This window comes from Vigna unguiculata, chromosome 10 (genome assembly GCF_004118075.2).
Source record: "Vigna unguiculata cultivar IT97K-499-35 chromosome 10, ASM411807v1, whole genome shotgun sequence".
Classification (NCBI taxonomy): Eukaryota; Viridiplantae; Streptophyta; class Magnoliopsida; order Fabales; family Fabaceae; genus Vigna; species Vigna unguiculata.
The window spans coordinates 33,844,928-33,864,773 of record NC_040288.1 but is presented as its reverse complement, the minus strand read 5'-3'; the positions used below and the strand labels follow the sequence as shown (position 1 = coordinate 33,864,773).

The window sequence follows — 19,846 nt, the reverse complement described above, 5'->3', positions numbered from 1 at the left end:
ATTTTCTGTATCCCACAATTGCTTCCTGCACCATCTACATTTTCCTTTTTAAAATGATAAATTTTACTTTTTGAAAAAGTCACTTTTGGATTATATATTGTAGAAATTTCTTAGAACAAATCTGAATTATGATTTTTGGAACAGAAATTCTAATATAAAATTGTCAAAACAAAATTTTTGAAATACATCAAATACGTTTTGAAATGGACTTTCTAAAATATTTTTTACAGAATTCATATAATATTTTTAAAAAAATAAGTTTCCTGGAACTATACCTAAAACATGTTTCGGAAAAAAACTTTACAGAACATGTATTTTTCGAAATGAGATTTTTTTTTTTTAACATTTTCTGTTTCCTTTGCAACATTTCCTCTGCAACGAGGTAATAATGATGAAAGCGGCTCTGGAATGAGTTTAAGTCTTTTCATATTATTGTTAGGGTTTGAGTTAGTAATTTTTGGAGTGCAGCCAATTAAGAATACCAAAAACAATAAGCCCAACAGCCTAAAAACACACATAATTGGGCCGACAAAGCCCTAAACCCATGAGACCCGACCCATCTGAAAAATATCATATCAGCAAACCCTTATTCTACCGCACTTTCTTCCCCCAAGTTCGTTTGAAGGTAGCGGGAGCTTCACAAAAATGGTGCGTATCATGGCCCCTTATTTTGCAGATTCGGAATTTTGATTATCCATATTTCGTTTTAGCTATGTTCTCATGTTATACATTTACAGTTTGTGAGTTTAATGGAAAGTCGAAATTTTGATCTTTGTTACCCATTATAGTTTTTCTTTTGAGTTTTTCCGTTAGGTAGCTTAGTTTGTAATGAATCAGTTTTTGCGTTCTTATGTTTTTTTTTTTTTTTTTTTACATTATTTGTATCAACATTTTTTGGGTGCATGTTAAAGGTGTTTGTTAAGGCTCAGAAATCAAGGGCCTACTTCAAGAGATATCAAGTGAAGTTCAAGAGAAGAAGAGGTATTTTTGTTTGTTTGTTTTGTTTCATTGTGTTCAATGCATGTCTTGTTCATTGCAATCATCGTTTGTAATTGGGATTTTATTCACTGCAGAGGGAAAAACCGATTACCGAGCCAGGATTCGGTTGATTAACCAGGATAAGAACAAGTACAATACACCAAAATATCGCTTTGTGGTTCGATTTGTATCCTACTGTTATGAAGAATTTGTTATATGTGCTTGAATTGTTGTGTTTTGTCATGTAAATTACTGAATTTCTTCACCCAGTTGATGTTTTTGTCAGCATAAACCTTAACCTTTAATTAGACTAACAAGGACATCATTGCCCAAATAACATCTGCTACCATTGCTGGTGATAATGTTCTTGCTGCAGCATATGCACATGAGCTACCACGCTATGGTCTCGAAGTAGGCCTTACAAACTATGCTGCAGGTACTTTGTGAAGAAATCTAGCTCCCAACCATTTTGTGACCCACTGTTTGTGTCTATCTTTTCACCCTTTTTCTCTGTCATCAGCTTATTGCACTGGACTTTTGTTGGCCCGTCGAGTCCTTAAGAAGCTTGAAATGGATGAGGAGTATGAAGGAAATGTTGAGGTATCTACATGGTTGCTATGGTCTGTTTTTTTTTTTTTTTCTTTTTATTTGTCACATCTTTCTGAGTTATTTGGATGTTCCCTTTTCAGGCCACCGGAGAGGATTATTCAGTGGAACCAGCCGACACCAGGAGACCATTCCGTGCTCTCCTTGATGTTGGTCTTATTAGGACCACAACAGGCAATCGCGTCTTTGGTGCTCTTAAGGTATTCTAGTTCAATTTCAATACAGTGCTATTTAGTGTGATTTTTGTTTATTAATAGGCAAATTGAATAAATCTGTTGTGCTCTTAGGGAGCTCTCGATGGGGGTTTGGATATCCCTCATAGTGATAAAAGGTTTGCTGGCTTTGATAAGGATAAGAAGGAGCTTGATGCTGATGTTCATCGCAAATATGTCTTTGGTGGACATGTTGCTGCTTATATGAAGGTACGGACAGAGGTTTTATTCAGTACAATTGTGTTGAAATGCTTAATACTATATACGACTATTTAGGAAAATATGTTCTGACAAACTATTTTATGTATTATGCAGACATTGAATGAGGATGAGCCAGAGAAATACCAGTCACACTTTAGTGCTTGTATCAAGCGGGGAATAGAGCCTGATGGTTTGGAAGATCTGTATAAGAAGGTTCATGCTGCCATCCGAGCTGACCCTACTTTCAAGACATCCGAGAAACAGGCGCCAAAGGAGCACAAGAGGTAAGTGGCTGATATTTTTTGAATGCATGTAGATTCTAGAATTAAGGAAATGCATATATCTATTGTGTCATTTGAATTCTGTGAATTTGAATTTGAGCTGTTGTTGGATTGGCTATATATTTAAGTAAACCTGTGATGTTTATCCAGTTTCTGTTATTTATCTAGCTTTGTTCATCTTATTTTTGCTACTTGTTTCGTATGACATTGAATAATTGATTTGGAAGTATGTAATTTCATGGATATCTAGGTGTGTGATTTAATATTGAAATTTATTAAATCTAATGTTAATGCTATTTTTTTAGTAATATATATATATATATATATATATATATATATATATATATATATTATATGGTTTAGTTTATTTTATGAGGCACATGTTCTCTTTATGTTAAAAATATGAATTATTATGTCTTGTTATGAAAGGTTGGGATTGTGAAATAAGAATCATTTTAATCAGTCCTATAATTATTTATTTATGGTTGTATGAAGCATATTTAATTTAATTCACTCTTAGTTTTATATAAAAATGGTTATAGCCAAGTGTACTACTCATGGATGTGATTAATTTATATCAGTTTGGACTTACCATTCTACATTATTCAATAACTTCACAAAAAAATGCTTCCATTGTAATAATCATTAAATTATCATTATATTATTGTTGTCAAAACTTCATAAAATTTACACATAATGTTTTGTCTGTATTTCACCTATGTACTCTATTTTGGCTATATTTCAAGTTGTGTCATGGTTGACATTTTGAACATTTTTTGATTCTGATTTTTGGTAATTTAAGTTTTAGTATGGAGGATGTTTCTGAAAATATTTGCATCTTTATGCAGGTACAATCTTAAGAAACTCACTTATGAGGAGAGAAAGGCTAAATTGGTTGCACGCTTGCAGGCTCTCAACTCTGCTGCTGGTGATGATGAAGATGAGGATGACGAGTGAAAAAGTTCATCATTCATGCTGTAATAGGAGCTGTCTTAGCTTGTATTTAGCCATTATGAGCATTTATTTTGTAGATCACAAATTTTGGAGCTGAGTTAGGCTTTCATTTTGTGCGGGATGATTAATGTGTTATATTTTATTTTCATACTCAGATATGTTGTTTACAATTTAATCAGACTTTGTTTACGTGGTATTCTAAATTATTATTATTATTGGGGATTGAACTTATCAGTTTGGGTTCAGAAAATGGCGGAAAACTTGTTTATGGTTTTAAATTTAAATTTGATATCTTGAAATTCAAATTGTGATCCAAACTTATATGATTAGATTTAGTTTTTTTAATCCGAACTGATCATTGGAAAAGGTGATTTGATATGAACACTAATAACTTCTATTGTAGATCATTTCCTTAGTCAATGTTAATTTAAATAAAACAATTCAAAATATCAGGTTTAAAATCATAAATAAATTATTAACACTATAATTACAATTAAGCCTTTTCCCAATATATATATATATATATATATATATATATATATATATATATATATATATATATATATATATATATATATATATTCTGCTGAGAAGAAAAAATGGAGGTTATGATATGACCTCGACTGCAGTGGTTTGATGACTGGCTGTTTTTCTTCCTATATACAGCGATAGGCTTTCACTTCTCTTCTCTTCTGTCGTTTGCTGCACAGGTAATGATGTCAAGCCCTATTAACATTTCGTCGGAGGAGTTTTCGGTTCGGAAGGGGAAAGGGTATGTTGATGTCGCCACGTCGTCGTCCGTGTCCGCAACTTCCGTTCGCAGCGGCTCCACCACGGCCAGTGGAGGTGGAAATAGGACCGGTGGCGGTTCAGTGTCGTCGAGTAGCCATTTAGCTGACAGGAGTGTTCAGTCCAAGGGCAATGTCGTTCCCATAAATGCTATAGAAGAAGGTGCGGGGTTGAACTTGCCTGTTCGCCCAGGCTATGATTGGGTGGATTTTCCTGTAAAACAATATTTCACTCAATACCGTTCGGGGGAAACTGTTGGATCTTTCGCCGAGAGTGTGAATGTTCTCGAAGAGGACATAGAAGACAACGTGATTAGTTTTCGTGCTTGCAAAGAAAACGAAAATGTCTGTCACGGACAAGAGGGTATGAAGGAAGACTTCTTCTACGTCTACGCATGTCTCTTCAAAGATTTACACATCCGACTTCCATTTGATGCCTTTATCGCCGGTGTTCTAACCGAGTTAAACGTGGCACCGACGCAACTCCATCCAAATAGTTGGGCTGCGCTCCAAGCTTTCAGGATTTTATGTAAAGGTTTAGCCATAACTCCCACTCCTGCACTTTTCTTGCATCACTTCAGCACCCGTCCCACCAAGCGTGTCGGGTGGCTTTCTTTGATAAGTAACTCTTGGAGTAGTCTCTTTGGTCTTTTTTCTTCGTCGTATAAAAACTTCAAGGGCAAATTTTTCAAAGTCATGATAAAAGATGAGGGTCGAAAGTATTTCTTCAACGGCGACAAGGCGAAGTTCCCCTTGTATTGGACTTGCCGTCCTACCAAGTTTACTTCTTGGCCTCGTTCGGTGATGTCTCCGGAAGAAGTCTCAGCTTTAAATACACTTAATCGGCTACCCCGAAAACTTCCAACTCGAAAACTCCTCAAGGCTTATAAATCTCCTCGTCTACGGGAGGAATTGTATGGTAAGTTTGTTTCTTGTGTATAGGATGCTTCGTCGGGTTGTTAACTTGGCTAAGTTTGTGTTTGTATTTCAGATATAATGACGTCAATGAACCCGAATAGCAAGGCTTACTTCAAGCAAATGTTTCAGAAGTTTGTGCCGCCTTCAGCTGAGAAAGCCGAGGAGAGCCCTGTTGTGGTGATAACTGAGGCAATCCCTATCCAGCAAGTGCTCGCTGCAAGTTCAGGTCTTTCGCCTCGTGACGGCAAGAAACGAAAAGAGGACAAGTCCTCTCGTCGTCATCATGAGCATGGTAAGAAGTTGTCTTCTCCTAAAAGGGTCAGTGGTGAAACTTCGGCCCCTCTTGGTGGTGGAATCTTCGGGGTAGAGTTACGCCTGGGGAATAAGTTATCATTTGACCTTAACGGTGCTGAGAAAGAATTTTACAAGGGGCTATCTTTTGGCGAGGCTGTTGAAGCCATAATGGAGTTAAACGCACGTGCTGCTCTGCTATGCCGCACACTGTGCTTGGATGGTGAGAAAGTGCATTCTGAACTTGCGGATTCTCGACATGAGTTGGGGGAGGCTCTGAAGGCTAACTCCATTCTGAATGCACAAGTTAAGGAGGCTGTTTCTGCTCATGCTGCTTGTGCTGAGACCAAAACTCTCCTTTCTTCTGAAATCGATTCACTGAAGGTTGAGGAGAAAAGGTTGAAAGACGAGGTACTCCGACTTCAGAGGAGTGTTGATGATCACACCCTCGGTCGCCAAAGGGACAAAGAGGAGAGGGATGAGTTGGTGAAGGAGTTAGAGGACGCTCAGCGCTTTGTATTCGAACAGCATCAACTCGGGTTCCAGAAGGCCTTGAACCAAGCGAAATTCTTCTATGACATACCCCTTAACGAGGGTAACTTTGACGTGGGGAAAGACTTTTACAAGGGAAAGCTAATTCCCATTGCAGAGATTGTTGACGATGACGCAACACAACTAGTTCAGCCCGTCAAGGTAGAAGGGGCTACTTACAAGTAAGATTTTGCTGTAACTATTTTTTTGTTGGGCCATATTTTGGGGATGTTCCTGTACAGAATGAAATATGCTCTTCTGAAGCTGAACTCAATAGTTTAACTTGAGCTCAAATGAGTTCAGTTCGATCTTGTTATGCCTTGCTCAGTTAAAATACGAGGCTTAAGTAGCTTACTAAATATCTTTTCCATTTAATTTTCGTTCTGAATCCAATTTGTCTGTAAAAGTTCAGAGCACAACACTTACAATCTAAGACATTGCAGCTTCCTTAAAGAATATGCAAAATGATGATAAGAAAAGCACGGAAATATGAAAGGATACTCAGATAAACAAGAACTAAGCCTGGAACAAGATCCACCAGAACTTCAACAAACCAGAATGACATTAATTTATACAGCATAGCCTAGAAACATGAAGCAATCACCACGAACAAAATACACTATGATCTCAAAAAGCAGTGAAAAGAAAAACGCAAACACCTGAACGGTAGTTTATAATAAATTAAAAATAAAGTGATTATTTTAAAAACTTTGCTTTGATAGACCTAAAGATACTCCTGTCTTATAAATAGATAAAACAAAAACTGCATTTTAAAGTGAATAATGTTGTTTATAACGAATTATCTTAACTAATTTAATAGTTAAATTGATTATTTAGTAAAATGCAATATGCAGAGGGAAAAACTATTTATTAGATTAAAATATAGTTAAAGAAAGCAATATTAATACTAAACAAAATTAATGGTAATATAGTAATGGTTCTTATTTTCCTAAGTTAAATGATAATAAAAATTTAAATTTCCTTTTTTATAAAATAAAGTTTATTTTTATGTTTTTGTCATATATTTTTTTTATTTTCATTTTTAATTCTTTCTTCTTTACCTAATACAGTATAAACTATGCAATGTGTACGATTTTTTTCTCACATCACAGTTGAAAAAAATTAATGAAGATTATATTAGAATATAATTGTGTCGATCAAAAAATAAATTAGAATATAATAATGCAGGTTTCACTTGAAAAACAAGTTCATAAAACTTAATTATTATGCTTTCGCATGCTAATAAAACCGAAACCATTGGGCCAATAAAGCCCTAAACCCATAACGACCCGACCCATCTGAAAAAAGTCTCATAAGCAAACCTTTAATCTCCTGCACCCTCTTCCGCCACTGTCGCTTGAAGGGAGCGAGCTTCACAATGGTGCGTATCACGCCTCATTACTTTGCAGATTCTGAATTTTGATTATCCGTGTTTCGTTTCAGCTACGTTCTCGTGTTATGCATTTATATAGTTTGTGAGCTTAGCGGAAAGTCGAAATTTTTATCTGTGTCACCCATTTTGGTTTTTGTGTTGAGTTTTTACGTTTGGAAGCTTAGCTTGTAATGGATCAGTCTTTATGTTCTTATGTTTATTCGTTTTTTTTTTCTCACATAATCTGTATCAACATTAATTTTGGTGCATGTTAAAGGCGTTTGTTAAGGCTCAGAAATCAAGGGCCTACTTCAAGAGATATCAAGTGAAGTTCAAGAGAAGAAGAGGTATTTTGTTTGTTTGTTTGTTTTGTTTCATTGTGTTCAATGTATGTCTTGTTCGTTGCAATCTTCGTTTGTAATTGGGATTTTATTCACTGCAGAGGGAAAAACCGATTACCGAGCCAGGATTCGGTTGATAAACCAGGATAAGAACAAGTACAATACACCAAAATATCGATTTGTGGTTCGATTTGTATCCTACTCTTATGAAGAATTTGTTATATGTGCTTGAATTGTTGTGTTTCGTCATGTGAATAACTGAATTTCTTCACTCAGTTGATGTTTTTCTGTCGGCTTAAACCTTAACCTGATATTAGACTAACAAGGACATCATTGCCCAAATAACATCTGCTACCATTGCTGGTGATAATGTTCTTGCTGCAGCATATGCACATGAGCTGCCACGCTATGGTCTTGAAGTAGGCCTTACAAACTATGCCGCAGGTACTTTGTGAGGAAATCTAACTCCCAACCATTTTGTTACCCACGGTTTGTGTCTATCTTTTTACTGTTTTGCTCTGTCATCAGCTTATTGCACTGGACTCTTGTTGGCCCGTCGAGTGCTTAAGAAGCTTGAAATGGACGAGGAGTATGAAGGAAATGTCGAGGTATCTATAAGTTTGCTATGCTCTGTTTTTTTTTTATTTGTCACATCTTTCTAAGTTATTTGGATGTTCCCTTTTCAGGCCACCGGAGAGGATTATTCAGTGGAACCAGCGGATACCAGGAGACCATTCCGTGCTCTCCTTGATGTTGGTCTTATTAGGACCACAACAGGCAATCGTGTCTTTGGTGCCCTTAAGGTATTCTATTTTTTCTTCGATACAGTGCTATTTAGTGTGATTTTTGTTTATTAATAGACAAATTGGATAATTCTGCTGTGTTTACAGGGAGCTCTCGATGGGGGTTTGGATATACCTCATAGTGATAAAAGGTTTGCTGGCTTTGATAAGGATAAGAAGGAGCTTGATGCTGATGTTCATCGCAAATATGTTTTTGGTGGACATGTTGCTGCTTATATGAAGGTACGCACAGAGGTTTTATTTAGTACAATTGTGTTTAAATGTTTAGTACTATATCACGACTATTTTACGTGTTATGCAGACATTGAATGAGGATGAGCCAGAGAAATACCAGTCACACTTTAGTGCTTTTATTAAGCGGGGAATAGAGCCTGATGGTTTGGAGGATTTGTATAAGAAGGTTCATGCTGCCATCCGAGCTGATCCTACTTTCAAACAATCTGAGAAGCAGGCGCCAAAGGAGCACAAGAGGTAAAGCACTGTTAATTTTTTTAATGCATATAGATTGTAGAATAAGTGAAATGCATGTCTATATAGATTCTAGAATTAGCAAAATGTATATGTCTATATAATTTTATAATTAGTGAAATGCATATATCTCTTCTCATTTGATATCTGGCATTTTGAATTGGAGCTGTTGTTGGATTGACTGTATATTTAACTAATTCTGTGCTGTTTATCTAGTTTCTGCTATTTATCTGGCTTGTGTTCATCTTCTTTTTGCAACTAGTTCCGTATGACATTAATTGTTTTGTGAAATATGTAATTTCGTGGATATATAGGTGTGGTTTAGTATTGAAATTTATTAAATCTAATGTTAATGTTATTTGTTAGTAATATTTATTATGGTTATGAATCACTAAGTCTTGTTATGAAATGTTGGGATTGTGAAATAAGAATCACATGTTTCTTTTTTAAGTTACATAAAATTTTAATCAGTCCTATAAATATTTATTTATGATTGTATGAAGTAGATCTAATTTAATTCACTCATAGTTTTTTATAAAAATGGTCATACCTACTACTCATGGACCTGATTAATTTATATCAGGATGAACTTACGATTTTACATTATTCAATAACTTCATAAAAAAATGCTTCAATTATAATAATTATTAAATTATGATTTGCTGTATTATTATTTTTTAAACTTCATAAAAATTACGCAATAATAATAGTTTGTTTGTATTTAACTTATGTACTCTATTTTTGCTATATTTCAAGTTGTGGCTTGGTTGACATTTTAAACCTTTTTTGGTTCTGATTTTTGGTAATTTAGGTTTTAGTATGGATGATGTTTCTGAGAATATTTGCGTCTTTGTGCAGGTACAATCTGAAGAAACTCACTTATGAGGAGAGAAAGGCTAAATTGGTTGCACGCTTACAGGCTCTCAACTCTGCTGCTGGTGATGACGATGAGAGTGATGATGAGTGAAAGGTCATCATTGATGCTGTAATAGTAGCTGTCTTAACTTCTATGTAGTCATTATGAGCAATAATTTGGAGATCACAAATTTTGGTGTTGAGTTAGCCTTTCATTTTTTGGTCGGGATCGATTGATATGTTGTATTTATTTTGGTTTGTTACAATATAAACAGACTTTGTTTACGTGGTATTCTAAATTATTATTGGGGATTGAACTTATCTGTTTAGGTTCAGAAAATGACGGAAAGCTTATTTGATATTTTAAATTTAAATTTGATATCTTGAAAATTAAATTGTGATCCAAACTTATTTGATTTGGTTTTTTTAATTCAAACTAATCGTTGGAAAGGTTGATGTTGACTCACTAATAACTTCTATGTCGTTCCTCAGTTAATTTAAATAAACAGTTCACTCCCTGCACATTGAGGACAATTTGTGATTCCAGTTGGGTTCAAATTTTTGCTTTTCTGCCAATTTTCTCACTGTCTGCAGTTTTAAATATCTGTTTTCAAGTTTCTTTTGGTGCTTAATTTTTCCTTTGTTCTAACGTTTCAGAACTTACATCGACTTTCTCTGTCATAACATGTTTTAAGATGTTCTTTTGAGATGATCTAGGCCACTTTTGTTTTGAACCTATTTAGCCAAATAAGCCCACTTGAACTGTTTTTCCATTGCACTCAGTCTGAGCCTTGATTAGGGGGCTTCTTCCTACACCTCCAACAATCTCTTCTCTCCAACAATCTTTCCTGTACCCCCAAAATCAAATTTATTTCCATATTTGTCCATGGTAAAAAATAAGAGTTACTATCTCTTTTTCATCGCATACCCCTGCACCCCAAAACCGCCCTCACCCTCCCCAAAACGCACCTAATAAAGCAATAAGAATCAGATTCCCTGCACCCCATCAGAAGAATCTTTGACCTAGCTGTTGCGCGTGAAGGTCTCTTCTCCCACATTCTGCTCTTCTCCCACATCCTCCACACACTCTTCATCCGTCTTCTCCCACACATTCTCGCACACAACCTCCACACACTCTTCTTCTCCGGACCGTCCACACACTGTTCTTCTCCCCAGCATCTGCGGCCTCCCTTTTCTCGTTTTCTCCTTTCGCGCAACTCCACAGACCCCCATCTTCTCCATTTGCCCAGTTAAGTAATGTTATTATATTTTAATTGATTTTAGGAATGGTTGTTTGTATATTTTAATTGATTTTAGCAGTAGATTACAAGATCTGTTTCATCAAAATTGAGAAACGGTCTTCGTTTTAAGAGTGCACCGAAACGGCTATCCAAATCCGTTTCAAATATGCGTGAAACGGAACACACATTCCGTTTAGGTTTTTTTTTTTTTGTTTTTTTGTTCGAAACGGAATGTGAAATCCGTTTCGCAGAAAGCTGAAACGGAATAGACAATCCGTTTCTTTTTTTTTATTTTTACTGAAACGAATTCTGGAATCCGTGTCAGAGGACGCTGAAACGGAATATGGAATCCGTTTTGTTTTTTTTTGTTGGTTTTTCATCGAAACGGAGTGTGAAATCCGTTTTAGCAGGTGATTTACGTTGTTGAATGTAATTAAGGAGTGAGTCTTGATTTGGAGCAGCATGTGTGTGAAATGGGAAAAAGAAAGAATACTTAGAGAGGTATAAAGGAGCAGCATGTGTGTCAAAGATTGTTTGTGATGGTGTAGGTCAGCTTTATGTGCCTTTAAGCGTCGAGTGGCATATGCAAATGCAAACTATGACCGTATCCTCTTTAAAATTTAGGTTTTGAATAACAATTCATCTTTGACAATAGATGATTATGCCTAATGGATCTATAGTCAGCCATTATGAAGAAGTTAGCGGAAGCAGTCTGCATGCTGTTATAAAGAACTTGTAGACAACGACTCTCCATTAATTAGTAATTTACCTGAAACTGTATATTGGCACAATGTTGCAGATAATTGTCTAGGATAAAGAAATGATTTTCTTGTTCAGTTATTTCTTGACTTGTCTTTAAGATATGGTAGGATGGCGTACCTCATCAATTCGTCCTCAACATGAACTTCCAAAGGTATTGAAAAACCATTTGATAATAGTTTACTTTAATACTTTAACTGGTGTCAGAGACTAATTCTTGTTCCTTGTGTTGTGCTAGTCTAATCTTCTTGTCATTGATGAGAGATACCCACACATTGTTTATGTTGAAGGAGAGACTGCTGATGACATTGGCAATAAAATATCTTTTAATATTGAAGCCAAATAATTAACTTAGAATACTTAGAGAAGTCTAGCATGGCAAACTTACAAAAAAGCACATGGAACTTGGTGAAACGGAATTCAAATTCCGTTTCACATCTTTACGCTGTAATCTGTTTTGGGAAAAAATTGAAAATTTTTGGGAAACGGAATACGAATTTCGTTTCATAAAAATGTGAAACGGATTCTGTAATCCGTTTCAAATAATTTTTTTTTTTGAAACGGATTACAGAATCCGTTTCACATTTTTATGAAACGAAATTCGTATTCCGTTTTCCAAAAATTTTCAATTTTTTTCCGAAGCGGATTATGTAATTCATTTCAAATTGGTGTGAAATGGATGCCAGCATGCATTTCATAAAGATTCCGTGTTGTTTTTTTTTGGGTACAGAGGAGTTGGCGACGCAGTAAATGAAATTTACTGCGTCACTACCCACTTTCACCTATATATTAATGAAGGGCATAATAGTAAATTTTGGGGGTGCAAAAGAGGTCTTGGAGGTGTAGGGAGAAACGCCCCCTTGATTGACCTTTTCTTTGAGCCAAATAATATTTGAGGGTTCTCCCTGCACCCCCAAAGGATTTTCCTGTACCCCTAAAAATGATCTTTTTCTCCTCACATTCAGTAGGACCCACACTCCATTCTCCTACCTCACTTTACTCACCCTTTTCACTCACTATTCACTCACCTTCCTAAATCACTCATCACTCACTTCACTCACCTAATTCAAGCACAAAACACTCACGATTTTACATTTTTTTCACTCACTCACGCTCATGGTGCACACAACATTTCACTCACCACGAACACATTAAATTACACTCACACCTAAAACTTTTCACGTATACACACACATGCACAGTGCACACTCGCTTTTCTCTCTCGCAACACACCTAGCAGCACACACCTAGCATGCATCCGAGGTTTAGTTTCATTCATTATTTTTGGAAAGCTCTCCTTTTGTCTTCTCTGCTGGGAGGTTATCTTCCTTCCAAAATGTTTTGGAATTTGATTTGAATGGTTGAAATGTTAATATCAGTTTTGTATTTTTTTTTTCCTTTTTATTCTGTGAAATGGATTTCATGATCCGTTTCAAGAAAAAGCAAAATGGATTTCAAAATCCGTTTAGTATTTTTTTTTCAGAAACGGATTTCGTGATCCGTTTCAGAAAAGTATGAAACGGATCCCAAAATCCGTTTCATAAATTTTCATGTTTTTTTATGAAACGGATTTTGGGATCCGTTTCATACTTTTTTGAAACGGATTACGAATTCTGTTTCACAAATTTTAAACTTTTTTTCAGAAACGGAATTCGTGATCCGTTTCAGAAAAGTATGGAACGGATTACAAAATCCTTCATAAATTTTCATGTTTTTTTATGAAATGAATTTTGGGATCCGTTTCATACTTTTCTGAAACGGATCACAAATTCTGTTTCTAAAATTTTTAAATGCGAATTCCGCTAGTGCACGAGGAGAAAGGATGGTGCCTGAGAGAAAAGAAATGATTGTGGTGAGTGAAATTAGTGTGTGTGTCGTGAACATGAGTGGCGCGGTTTGTGTGCATCAGGTTTGAGTGGAGTGATTAGTGAGTGAGTGTGATGTGAGGATTGTGAAGAAAGTGGCGCATGCATGGGAGGAGAGTGCGTTGCAGTAATATAAGAAAGCAGGGGTCTGGTGAATGCAGAAAGAGACAATTACTTTTTTACTTTTTTCACTTTTTAGTATGGGCAAAGATGGAATTAGAATTATATATGTTTTTGGGGTACAGAAAAAACGGTTGGAGGTGTAGGGAGAAGCCCCCTCATATCTCTGCCATGATGTAGTCCAAGTTCTTGCTTTCCAGATTTTCCATTACTGCGATTCAGAACAGTTTTCTTGTTCCATCTTTTCTTTCATTGTTTCGACATTTTCTAATTCAATTTCTTTCTTCCATTTACTGTTTCTGTTTCAATTCGCTTTTCATCTATGCATTCCATTTACAGAAGACAACTGATTTCAAAAAAGAAAGACAAAAAGGACTCAGGGAATGAATGCTATGGATTCAGTGTTTTTTTTTGTCAGTTTTGTTTTCCTTTCCTCGTATCTTATTTTAGTTACTAGTTAATGTTACTCTATTATCTATTTGAGTTAAGAATGTATATGTATAGTTTACGTTAATATAAACTTAAATGTTCCTTGAATGCTGTTGAGACGGTTCATTGGAATGGTTAAGATTAACAAATAGCATTGCTCATTGCAAAAGATAAACACATAAGATAAAGATAGTATTTAACCATATATACATACGCAACCTTTTTACAAGAACTCAAAATGTGCACAACCTATACAACATGTACGCTATAAAAATGTTGTTTACATGCTTTAAAAATGTGTAACAAAAACAAACATTATAGTGATATCTATTCTCCTAGAGATCACAACTTCATCAATGAAGAAGCAAAGAGAAAAAACACAAGCTTGCAGATCAATGAGTTTGAAGCCAGTCCTGGATTGCATGGCGAAGAGAGTGGTTGGGAATAAGGTTGTGATGTGCTAACTTAGACTTTGTCCTTGGTGAAGTGTCACGACCACTTTCCAGCCATTCACGTATAGCCCAAGCTTCATAAGTAAAACCATCTGCAGCCACTTGTGGTTCTTGCATCACTTCCTGCAAAATATCCAAGCATTTGAAAAACCTTTTAGTGTGTTTCATGGATACTCTCTAAAATGAAACAGATATTCAAAACCATATTCAGTCTCAACTATTACAGAACCTGTTTCAAGTTAGTCCTTAAACTTTACAAGAATATACAGAGACTAAATGATGAATTTTTAATATTCTGAGGATGTGTATTTTTAATATACAGAGACTAAAAGTGAAGATAGTGTGAGAATGAGTTTCCTACCAGAGAGATTGGACAAATAAAATATGGTGGAGGTTGGCACTTTCCTTGAGAACCCAGTTGAATGCCTTCACAAGAAGCCCTCATTGGTTCAAGTATTCTCCAAACCTCTGGATAAAAATCTGGTCTGTTCTTTCTGTTCATCTCACAACACCTCAAAGCCAAGCGAACTAACTCTTCAGCTAGCATAAATGGCCAGTCTCCAGCCAATGGATCCAAGATGGATTTCAACTTTCTACTATGTAATGCATATTCCACTTCATTTTTTATTCCCAGAGCAGGTTTCCCAGTGATCAATCTCAATAGAATGACTCCAAAGGAATAAACATCTGACTTTGGTGTGAGTTCACCAGAAGTAAGGAATTCAGGATCCACATACACAAAAGTTCCCTTTGGAACAGTTCTCCAAAACTGTGTACTGCTGCTACTTGAACCCTCTTGACAAGATAATATACGACAGATTCCAAAGTCACTGAGCTTGCTTACAAGGTTTGAATCAAGGAGAATGTTGCCTGGTTTTAAATCACCATGTGCTATGCTGTGAGGTTTACTTGATTGAAGAAAGATGAGAGCCGAGCAGAGTTCTGCAGCTATGCGAATTCGAGTTTGCCATGACAACGGAGGTGTGTTATCCTTGCAGTTGAGACGATCTTCAAGGCTTCCATTGTGTAAATACTCATAGACAAGGGTCCAGGATTCTGGGCATGATCCTATAAGTGTCACAAGATTGGGGTGCCTCAACCTGCTCAATATTTCAACCTGATACAAACAAAACCATATCAGAGCTATTATTTGTACAACAATTTGTATGAGATGCAATAAATGTTGTGAAATAAACAGACAAAGATTGTTGCTGACCAAAAAAGGATGATGCACAAAATATCAAGTAAAACTGAAACGAAACCAGCACTACCTCTTGTTGAAACTCCTCTGGACCTTGGGTACTGTCAGGACTCAACATTTTTATAGCCACCTCAGTGTGACGTAAGATACCTTTAAATATACTTCCGTATCCACCTTGTCCGATCTTAAGGGATGGATTGAAGTTTCTTGTTGCTTCTTTAATCTCTGAAAAGGAGAATTCTGAGAAGGGTTGAAGCCAGTGAGTGCTTGAGGCTTCCCCTTGTTTTCTCCTTAACTCCTCAGCCTCTCTCAACGCATTATCAAGTTGCATTTGTAACTCATCTAGTTCATCCATGTACTTTTGAGATAACTCATCAGCAGATATATTCTTCTGCTCCAACTCCTTTATATTAAGTTCAGTAGATGCAATTCGATTCTCTAGAGATAATTTCTGATCTAAGGCAAGTTGGAGTTCCTCATTAACTTTGTTTATGTGACTCTTCATATTAACAAGTTCTTCATTTGCTTTCTGTACTTCTTCCTCTTGTTCTTTTCTTAGTTTTAGCTCTTCTTGATACAAGTTTTCAGTGGCTTTAGCCTGTCAATAAAAAGATGTTTGTCCATTCAAATGATCCTAGAATCAGTTGAGGTTTGTTTAAGGTTAGCTAATACAATCTTATTCTTTAGGTCTGGTAAGAATGATTTGAAAAACATAGAACTGATACAAACACCTAGAATTAACTTGGTGTGATGATTTACAAACATGATCATCTTACACATTGAAAAATAACAAGAACTCAACATAAGAAAGTTACCTTGCGTATAGCATCAATGGCTTCTTTTTCTGCTTTCATACGCCTAACAGTTTCTTGATATGCATCTTGCCTAACATTCCAAGCCTCGGCCATTGCCTGTTCAAGTTGACCATAGAGAGCATCATCCATTCCTCCATCCTGCCAGTGTTCAATTACAATATTAAAATATTATCACAAAGATCAGTTGAACAGTATGACTATCCATCAATGCAAATATAGAAGCAAGAATGACTCTTCATCCATCACAAGAAAAAGTCAAAAAAGAAGCATAGCATCCCCATAGTATACATAGAAATTCTGATAGAGGAAAAAGTGTGCATACCAGTACACTTGGTGATGGTGAATGAAGATCCTTATTATTCAGAGAAAAGTCATTCAATTCCGGAATCAATTCTGGATCAACCGAACAACTCTCAAAGCACATTGAGAATACTGAAGGACTCCCCCGTGACTGCTCATCTAACTCATCACAACTTGCTTCTTTACCAAACTTTCTCTGAGGAGTTAAGTACCCTTCTAAAGAAGAAACAGATCCAGTTCTCCTCCGATGTGCACCATTGATAGTCCTAACTCTACGAAATAACTCTTGTCCGGGATTAGTTAGTTTTCTCCAACGATTTTGCCCTGCCACTGAGGATGGGGATCCAATGTTAGGTGAATGCCCAACTTCAGAGTTTTCCATTTGCAGCACAGAAGGAGATACAACCTCTACATTCCCTCTATCCAATCTGCAATCCCTGAGTTGATATAGCACTTGTATCAGTACCAAATATAATATGATAAAATAATATTTAGGACAGTACAACAAATCAAAGTTCAAACAAAAGTCAAAACACAAGCTTTCTGAAGTTGTTAAAGTCCTTTGAAGCTTACTCCAAAATTACACTTATCTCCGTGTGACACTATTCATTGGAATTCAGTATCACCACTATTCAAGTATTCGTAACACAACATACCTTGTGTGTATGAGGTACCCATTGCAGACAAACTGTACATGACAAGAAGCTGGAGCTTGTTCACATACATATATAGCTTTCTTAGATTTGAGGGATACCATTCTCCTGCAGTATCATGCAAGTGGAAGCTCGTTAAAAGCAATAAGAATATAAATTTCAAAAGGGCTACAAAATTTTCCATGAAGCAAAGCCTTCAAGACGGGAATAAAATCAAACAGGCAGAGGGGAAGATTAAACTCCATAACTAAGAATGTTGAGAAATAGTAATTCAAAAGTGTGAAAGTATAATAGCATGGTTAACAATAATGTGTAATAGCTTCTTGAGGGATTTTAGGTGGCCACTTACCTAGAATGGTACTTATCAGATGCTGCTCCCATTACAAGCCTATGTATGCCATACTGGTGGATGAGCTCTACAATCCCTTTTTCTACACAATCCATTTCAATGAGTATTTTGTCTGCCCTCACCTATATCAGAAAATTATTAGCAAAAGGAAAAAAAAATGTTTTGAAAACAAGGTTCACTAGAAAAATTACCCCCATTTTTTGACAGATATAAAGATAGGCATCCATAGTCTTCGGAATTTTTTGCCTTTCCCTTTCATGATAATCTTGAACTTCCTGTTCTCTCAGTGCACTTGCAGGAAATTTAGCACCCACTAGAAAAATAACCAAATTAACCATGTTAAATCCGGTTCTTGAAATCTATCACAGGAAACGATAAATCATAAGTCATAGGTTCACAGGCACAATCAATGAAAAGCCTAACAAGTAATAATGTTCACAGGCACAATCAATCAAAAGCCTAACATTTGTTAACAGTAATAATAAGATTTGTACTCACGTTATGATAAAGATATCTCAGGTTCAGCCTATGTACAAATTAAGAAAGGAAAAAAGGTTTAAGTTATCTAAAATCCACAAACAATTGCAAGTGCAGACGCATGTTGCAAACTTACTCATAGGGATCATAGGTGCTGGCACGTGAACATGAAGGATGCAAATTCTCCTTCCTCCAGAATTTTGTATTGCCCATATGAGATTTAATTTGCTGTCTTTCACATCTTTTGCCACAGCAACATAGAGTGTATCATTAAGCATGCTTGGAGAACTAGGCTCACTCACAATTTCTCTCCTACTACTCATGATTCCAGGAACCCCAATATCACGAAACTTGCTCGTAGGATTCATCTGTGGTGGTGCAGTTGCAGGCATAGGACTCACCACAGCCATGCTGATAGATGAAAAATGGTTGAACCGTTAAAAGACTCTTTCTTTCACTTCTGAAGAGAATCACGATAAACTGTAACTCAGAAGTGCCGATTCAACTACTGGGAATTTTCTCTCTATCTATCAAGAAAACTTGATAAACCCAGTTAACCCAGACCAAAAAAGGAATAAATCAATGAATGAAATCTCTCAAACTAACCAAAAACTCTCTCTAGAACTAAAAAAAAATTACTTCTTTAGTCTCTCCAGAGACCCAATCTAGGATCACATTTGCAAAGACACGCAACATGTCCGTTGCCAATCATCATATATATAAACAAAGTTCATAGGATGATGGAAAGTCATGATGACCAAATGATGAAATGAAAAGGAAATGCCTTTTTTTTTTTATGTGCAGGTATTTTGTCTATGTTGTCTCGTAGGGAATGGAAAAGAGTGCGGTTGTCTTCAGCTCATAACATGGTAGTGTACAAACAGAAGAGACATAAATATTGATAAAGTAAAAGTGAAACCTAGGAAATTACAAGAACAACCTCATGTTCCTACTTCTTCCAGCTCACGGTCGTTCTTCTTATTTTTCTTCTTCTTCTTCTACTCTTTGTTCCCTATGACTGCTTCACATGAAGTTTCCGAGAAACAGTTTAGCCCAACTACGTGGGCCTCCAATTTCCAATCTTCTGCAGCTATGGAAATAATCTGTTACAGTAAACGTAAACCTGTCAAACATCGAGACAAGTGTAACTTGTCTTCATATATAATCACGAAAGTGATGCAACCTTGTCTTTGTTTTACACCAGAAGATAGAATGAAGAAATGAAAACGAAGATAAATTAACTGCGAATATGAACATACATACCACATACCACACTTGCATATAGATACGTGTCATTGTTCATGCAATAAATATGACTATTTCTCAGATTAAAGGAATAATAACAGATATAGTCTCAGATTTTTTACCTTTATAAACTACATTTTGCAATATGATATTTGTTTTGAAATATGAGATTACTTTCATTCGTGCACGTTTAACTGTGAAATGCTCCCTCAAAGATTATAAGTATGTTAAGGAACTATTTCAAAAAGTAATTAATAAGTAGTTAAGAGTAAATGAACGTGATACTAATATGTTATTAATATTGTGACGAGATTATTGAAATATCTATGTATGGTTGATTA

General features: G+C 35.9%; 4 protein-coding genes across 5 annotated transcripts; 3 read left to right on the top strand and 1 right to left on the bottom strand.

The window, feature by feature from the left end:
• Window positions 1–542: 542 nt before the first annotated feature.
• LOC114166660 (60S ribosomal protein L5-2-like) lies at window positions 543–3,466 on the top strand. Its single transcript, XM_028051422.1, has 9 exons — window positions 543–648; window positions 912–981; window positions 1,074–1,165; window positions 1,288–1,414; window positions 1,499–1,578; window positions 1,668–1,784; window positions 1,872–2,006; window positions 2,112–2,281; window positions 3,127–3,466. Exons 1-9 carry the CDS (start codon window positions 646–648, stop codon window positions 3,233–3,235), a joined length of 903 nt encoding a protein of 300 aa, XP_027907223.1. The 5' UTR covers window positions 543–645; the 3' UTR covers window positions 3,236–3,466.
• A 382-nt stretch (window positions 3,467–3,848) lies between these two features.
• Window positions 3,849–6,196, top strand: LOC114166658. Its single transcript, XM_028051421.1, has 2 exons — window positions 3,849–4,939; window positions 5,012–6,196. The coding sequence occupies exons 1-2, from the start codon at window positions 3,946–3,948 to the stop codon at window positions 5,944–5,946; spliced, it is 1,929 nt and encodes a 642-aa protein (XP_027907222.1). The 5' UTR covers window positions 3,849–3,945; the 3' UTR covers window positions 5,947–6,196.
• Window positions 6,197–7,030: 834 nt separating this feature from the next.
• LOC114166661 (60S ribosomal protein L5-like) lies at window positions 7,031–9,939 on the top strand. Its single transcript, XM_028051423.1, has 9 exons — window positions 7,031–7,141; window positions 7,410–7,479; window positions 7,575–7,666; window positions 7,791–7,917; window positions 8,002–8,081; window positions 8,160–8,276; window positions 8,364–8,498; window positions 8,578–8,747; window positions 9,603–9,939. The coding sequence occupies exons 1-9, from the start codon at window positions 7,139–7,141 to the stop codon at window positions 9,709–9,711; spliced, it is 903 nt and encodes a 300-aa protein (XP_027907224.1). The 5' UTR covers window positions 7,031–7,138; the 3' UTR covers window positions 9,712–9,939.
• Window positions 9,940–14,186: 4,247 nt separating this feature from the next.
• Window positions 14,187–19,326, bottom strand: LOC114166657 (U-box domain-containing protein 33-like). 2 transcript variants are annotated; one of them, XM_028051419.1, is made up of 10 exons: window positions 19,201–19,326; window positions 18,397–18,671; window positions 17,975–18,096; window positions 17,784–17,905; window positions 17,438–17,542; window positions 16,804–17,218; window positions 16,482–16,619; window positions 15,737–16,264; window positions 14,827–15,582; window positions 14,187–14,588 (listed from the first exon to the last, which is right to left on the bottom strand). In XM_028051419.1, the coding sequence occupies exons 1-10, from the start codon at window positions 19,203–19,205 to the stop codon at window positions 14,406–14,408; spliced, it is 2,649 nt and encodes an 882-aa protein (XP_027907220.1). In that variant the 5' UTR covers window positions 19,206–19,326; the 3' UTR covers window positions 14,187–14,405. The 2 variants fall into 2 exon arrangements, with proteins under 2 accessions (XP_027907220.1, XP_027907221.1); XM_028051420.1 differs by having other exon boundaries at window positions 16,804–17,209.
• Window positions 19,327–19,846: the final 520 nt, after the last annotated feature.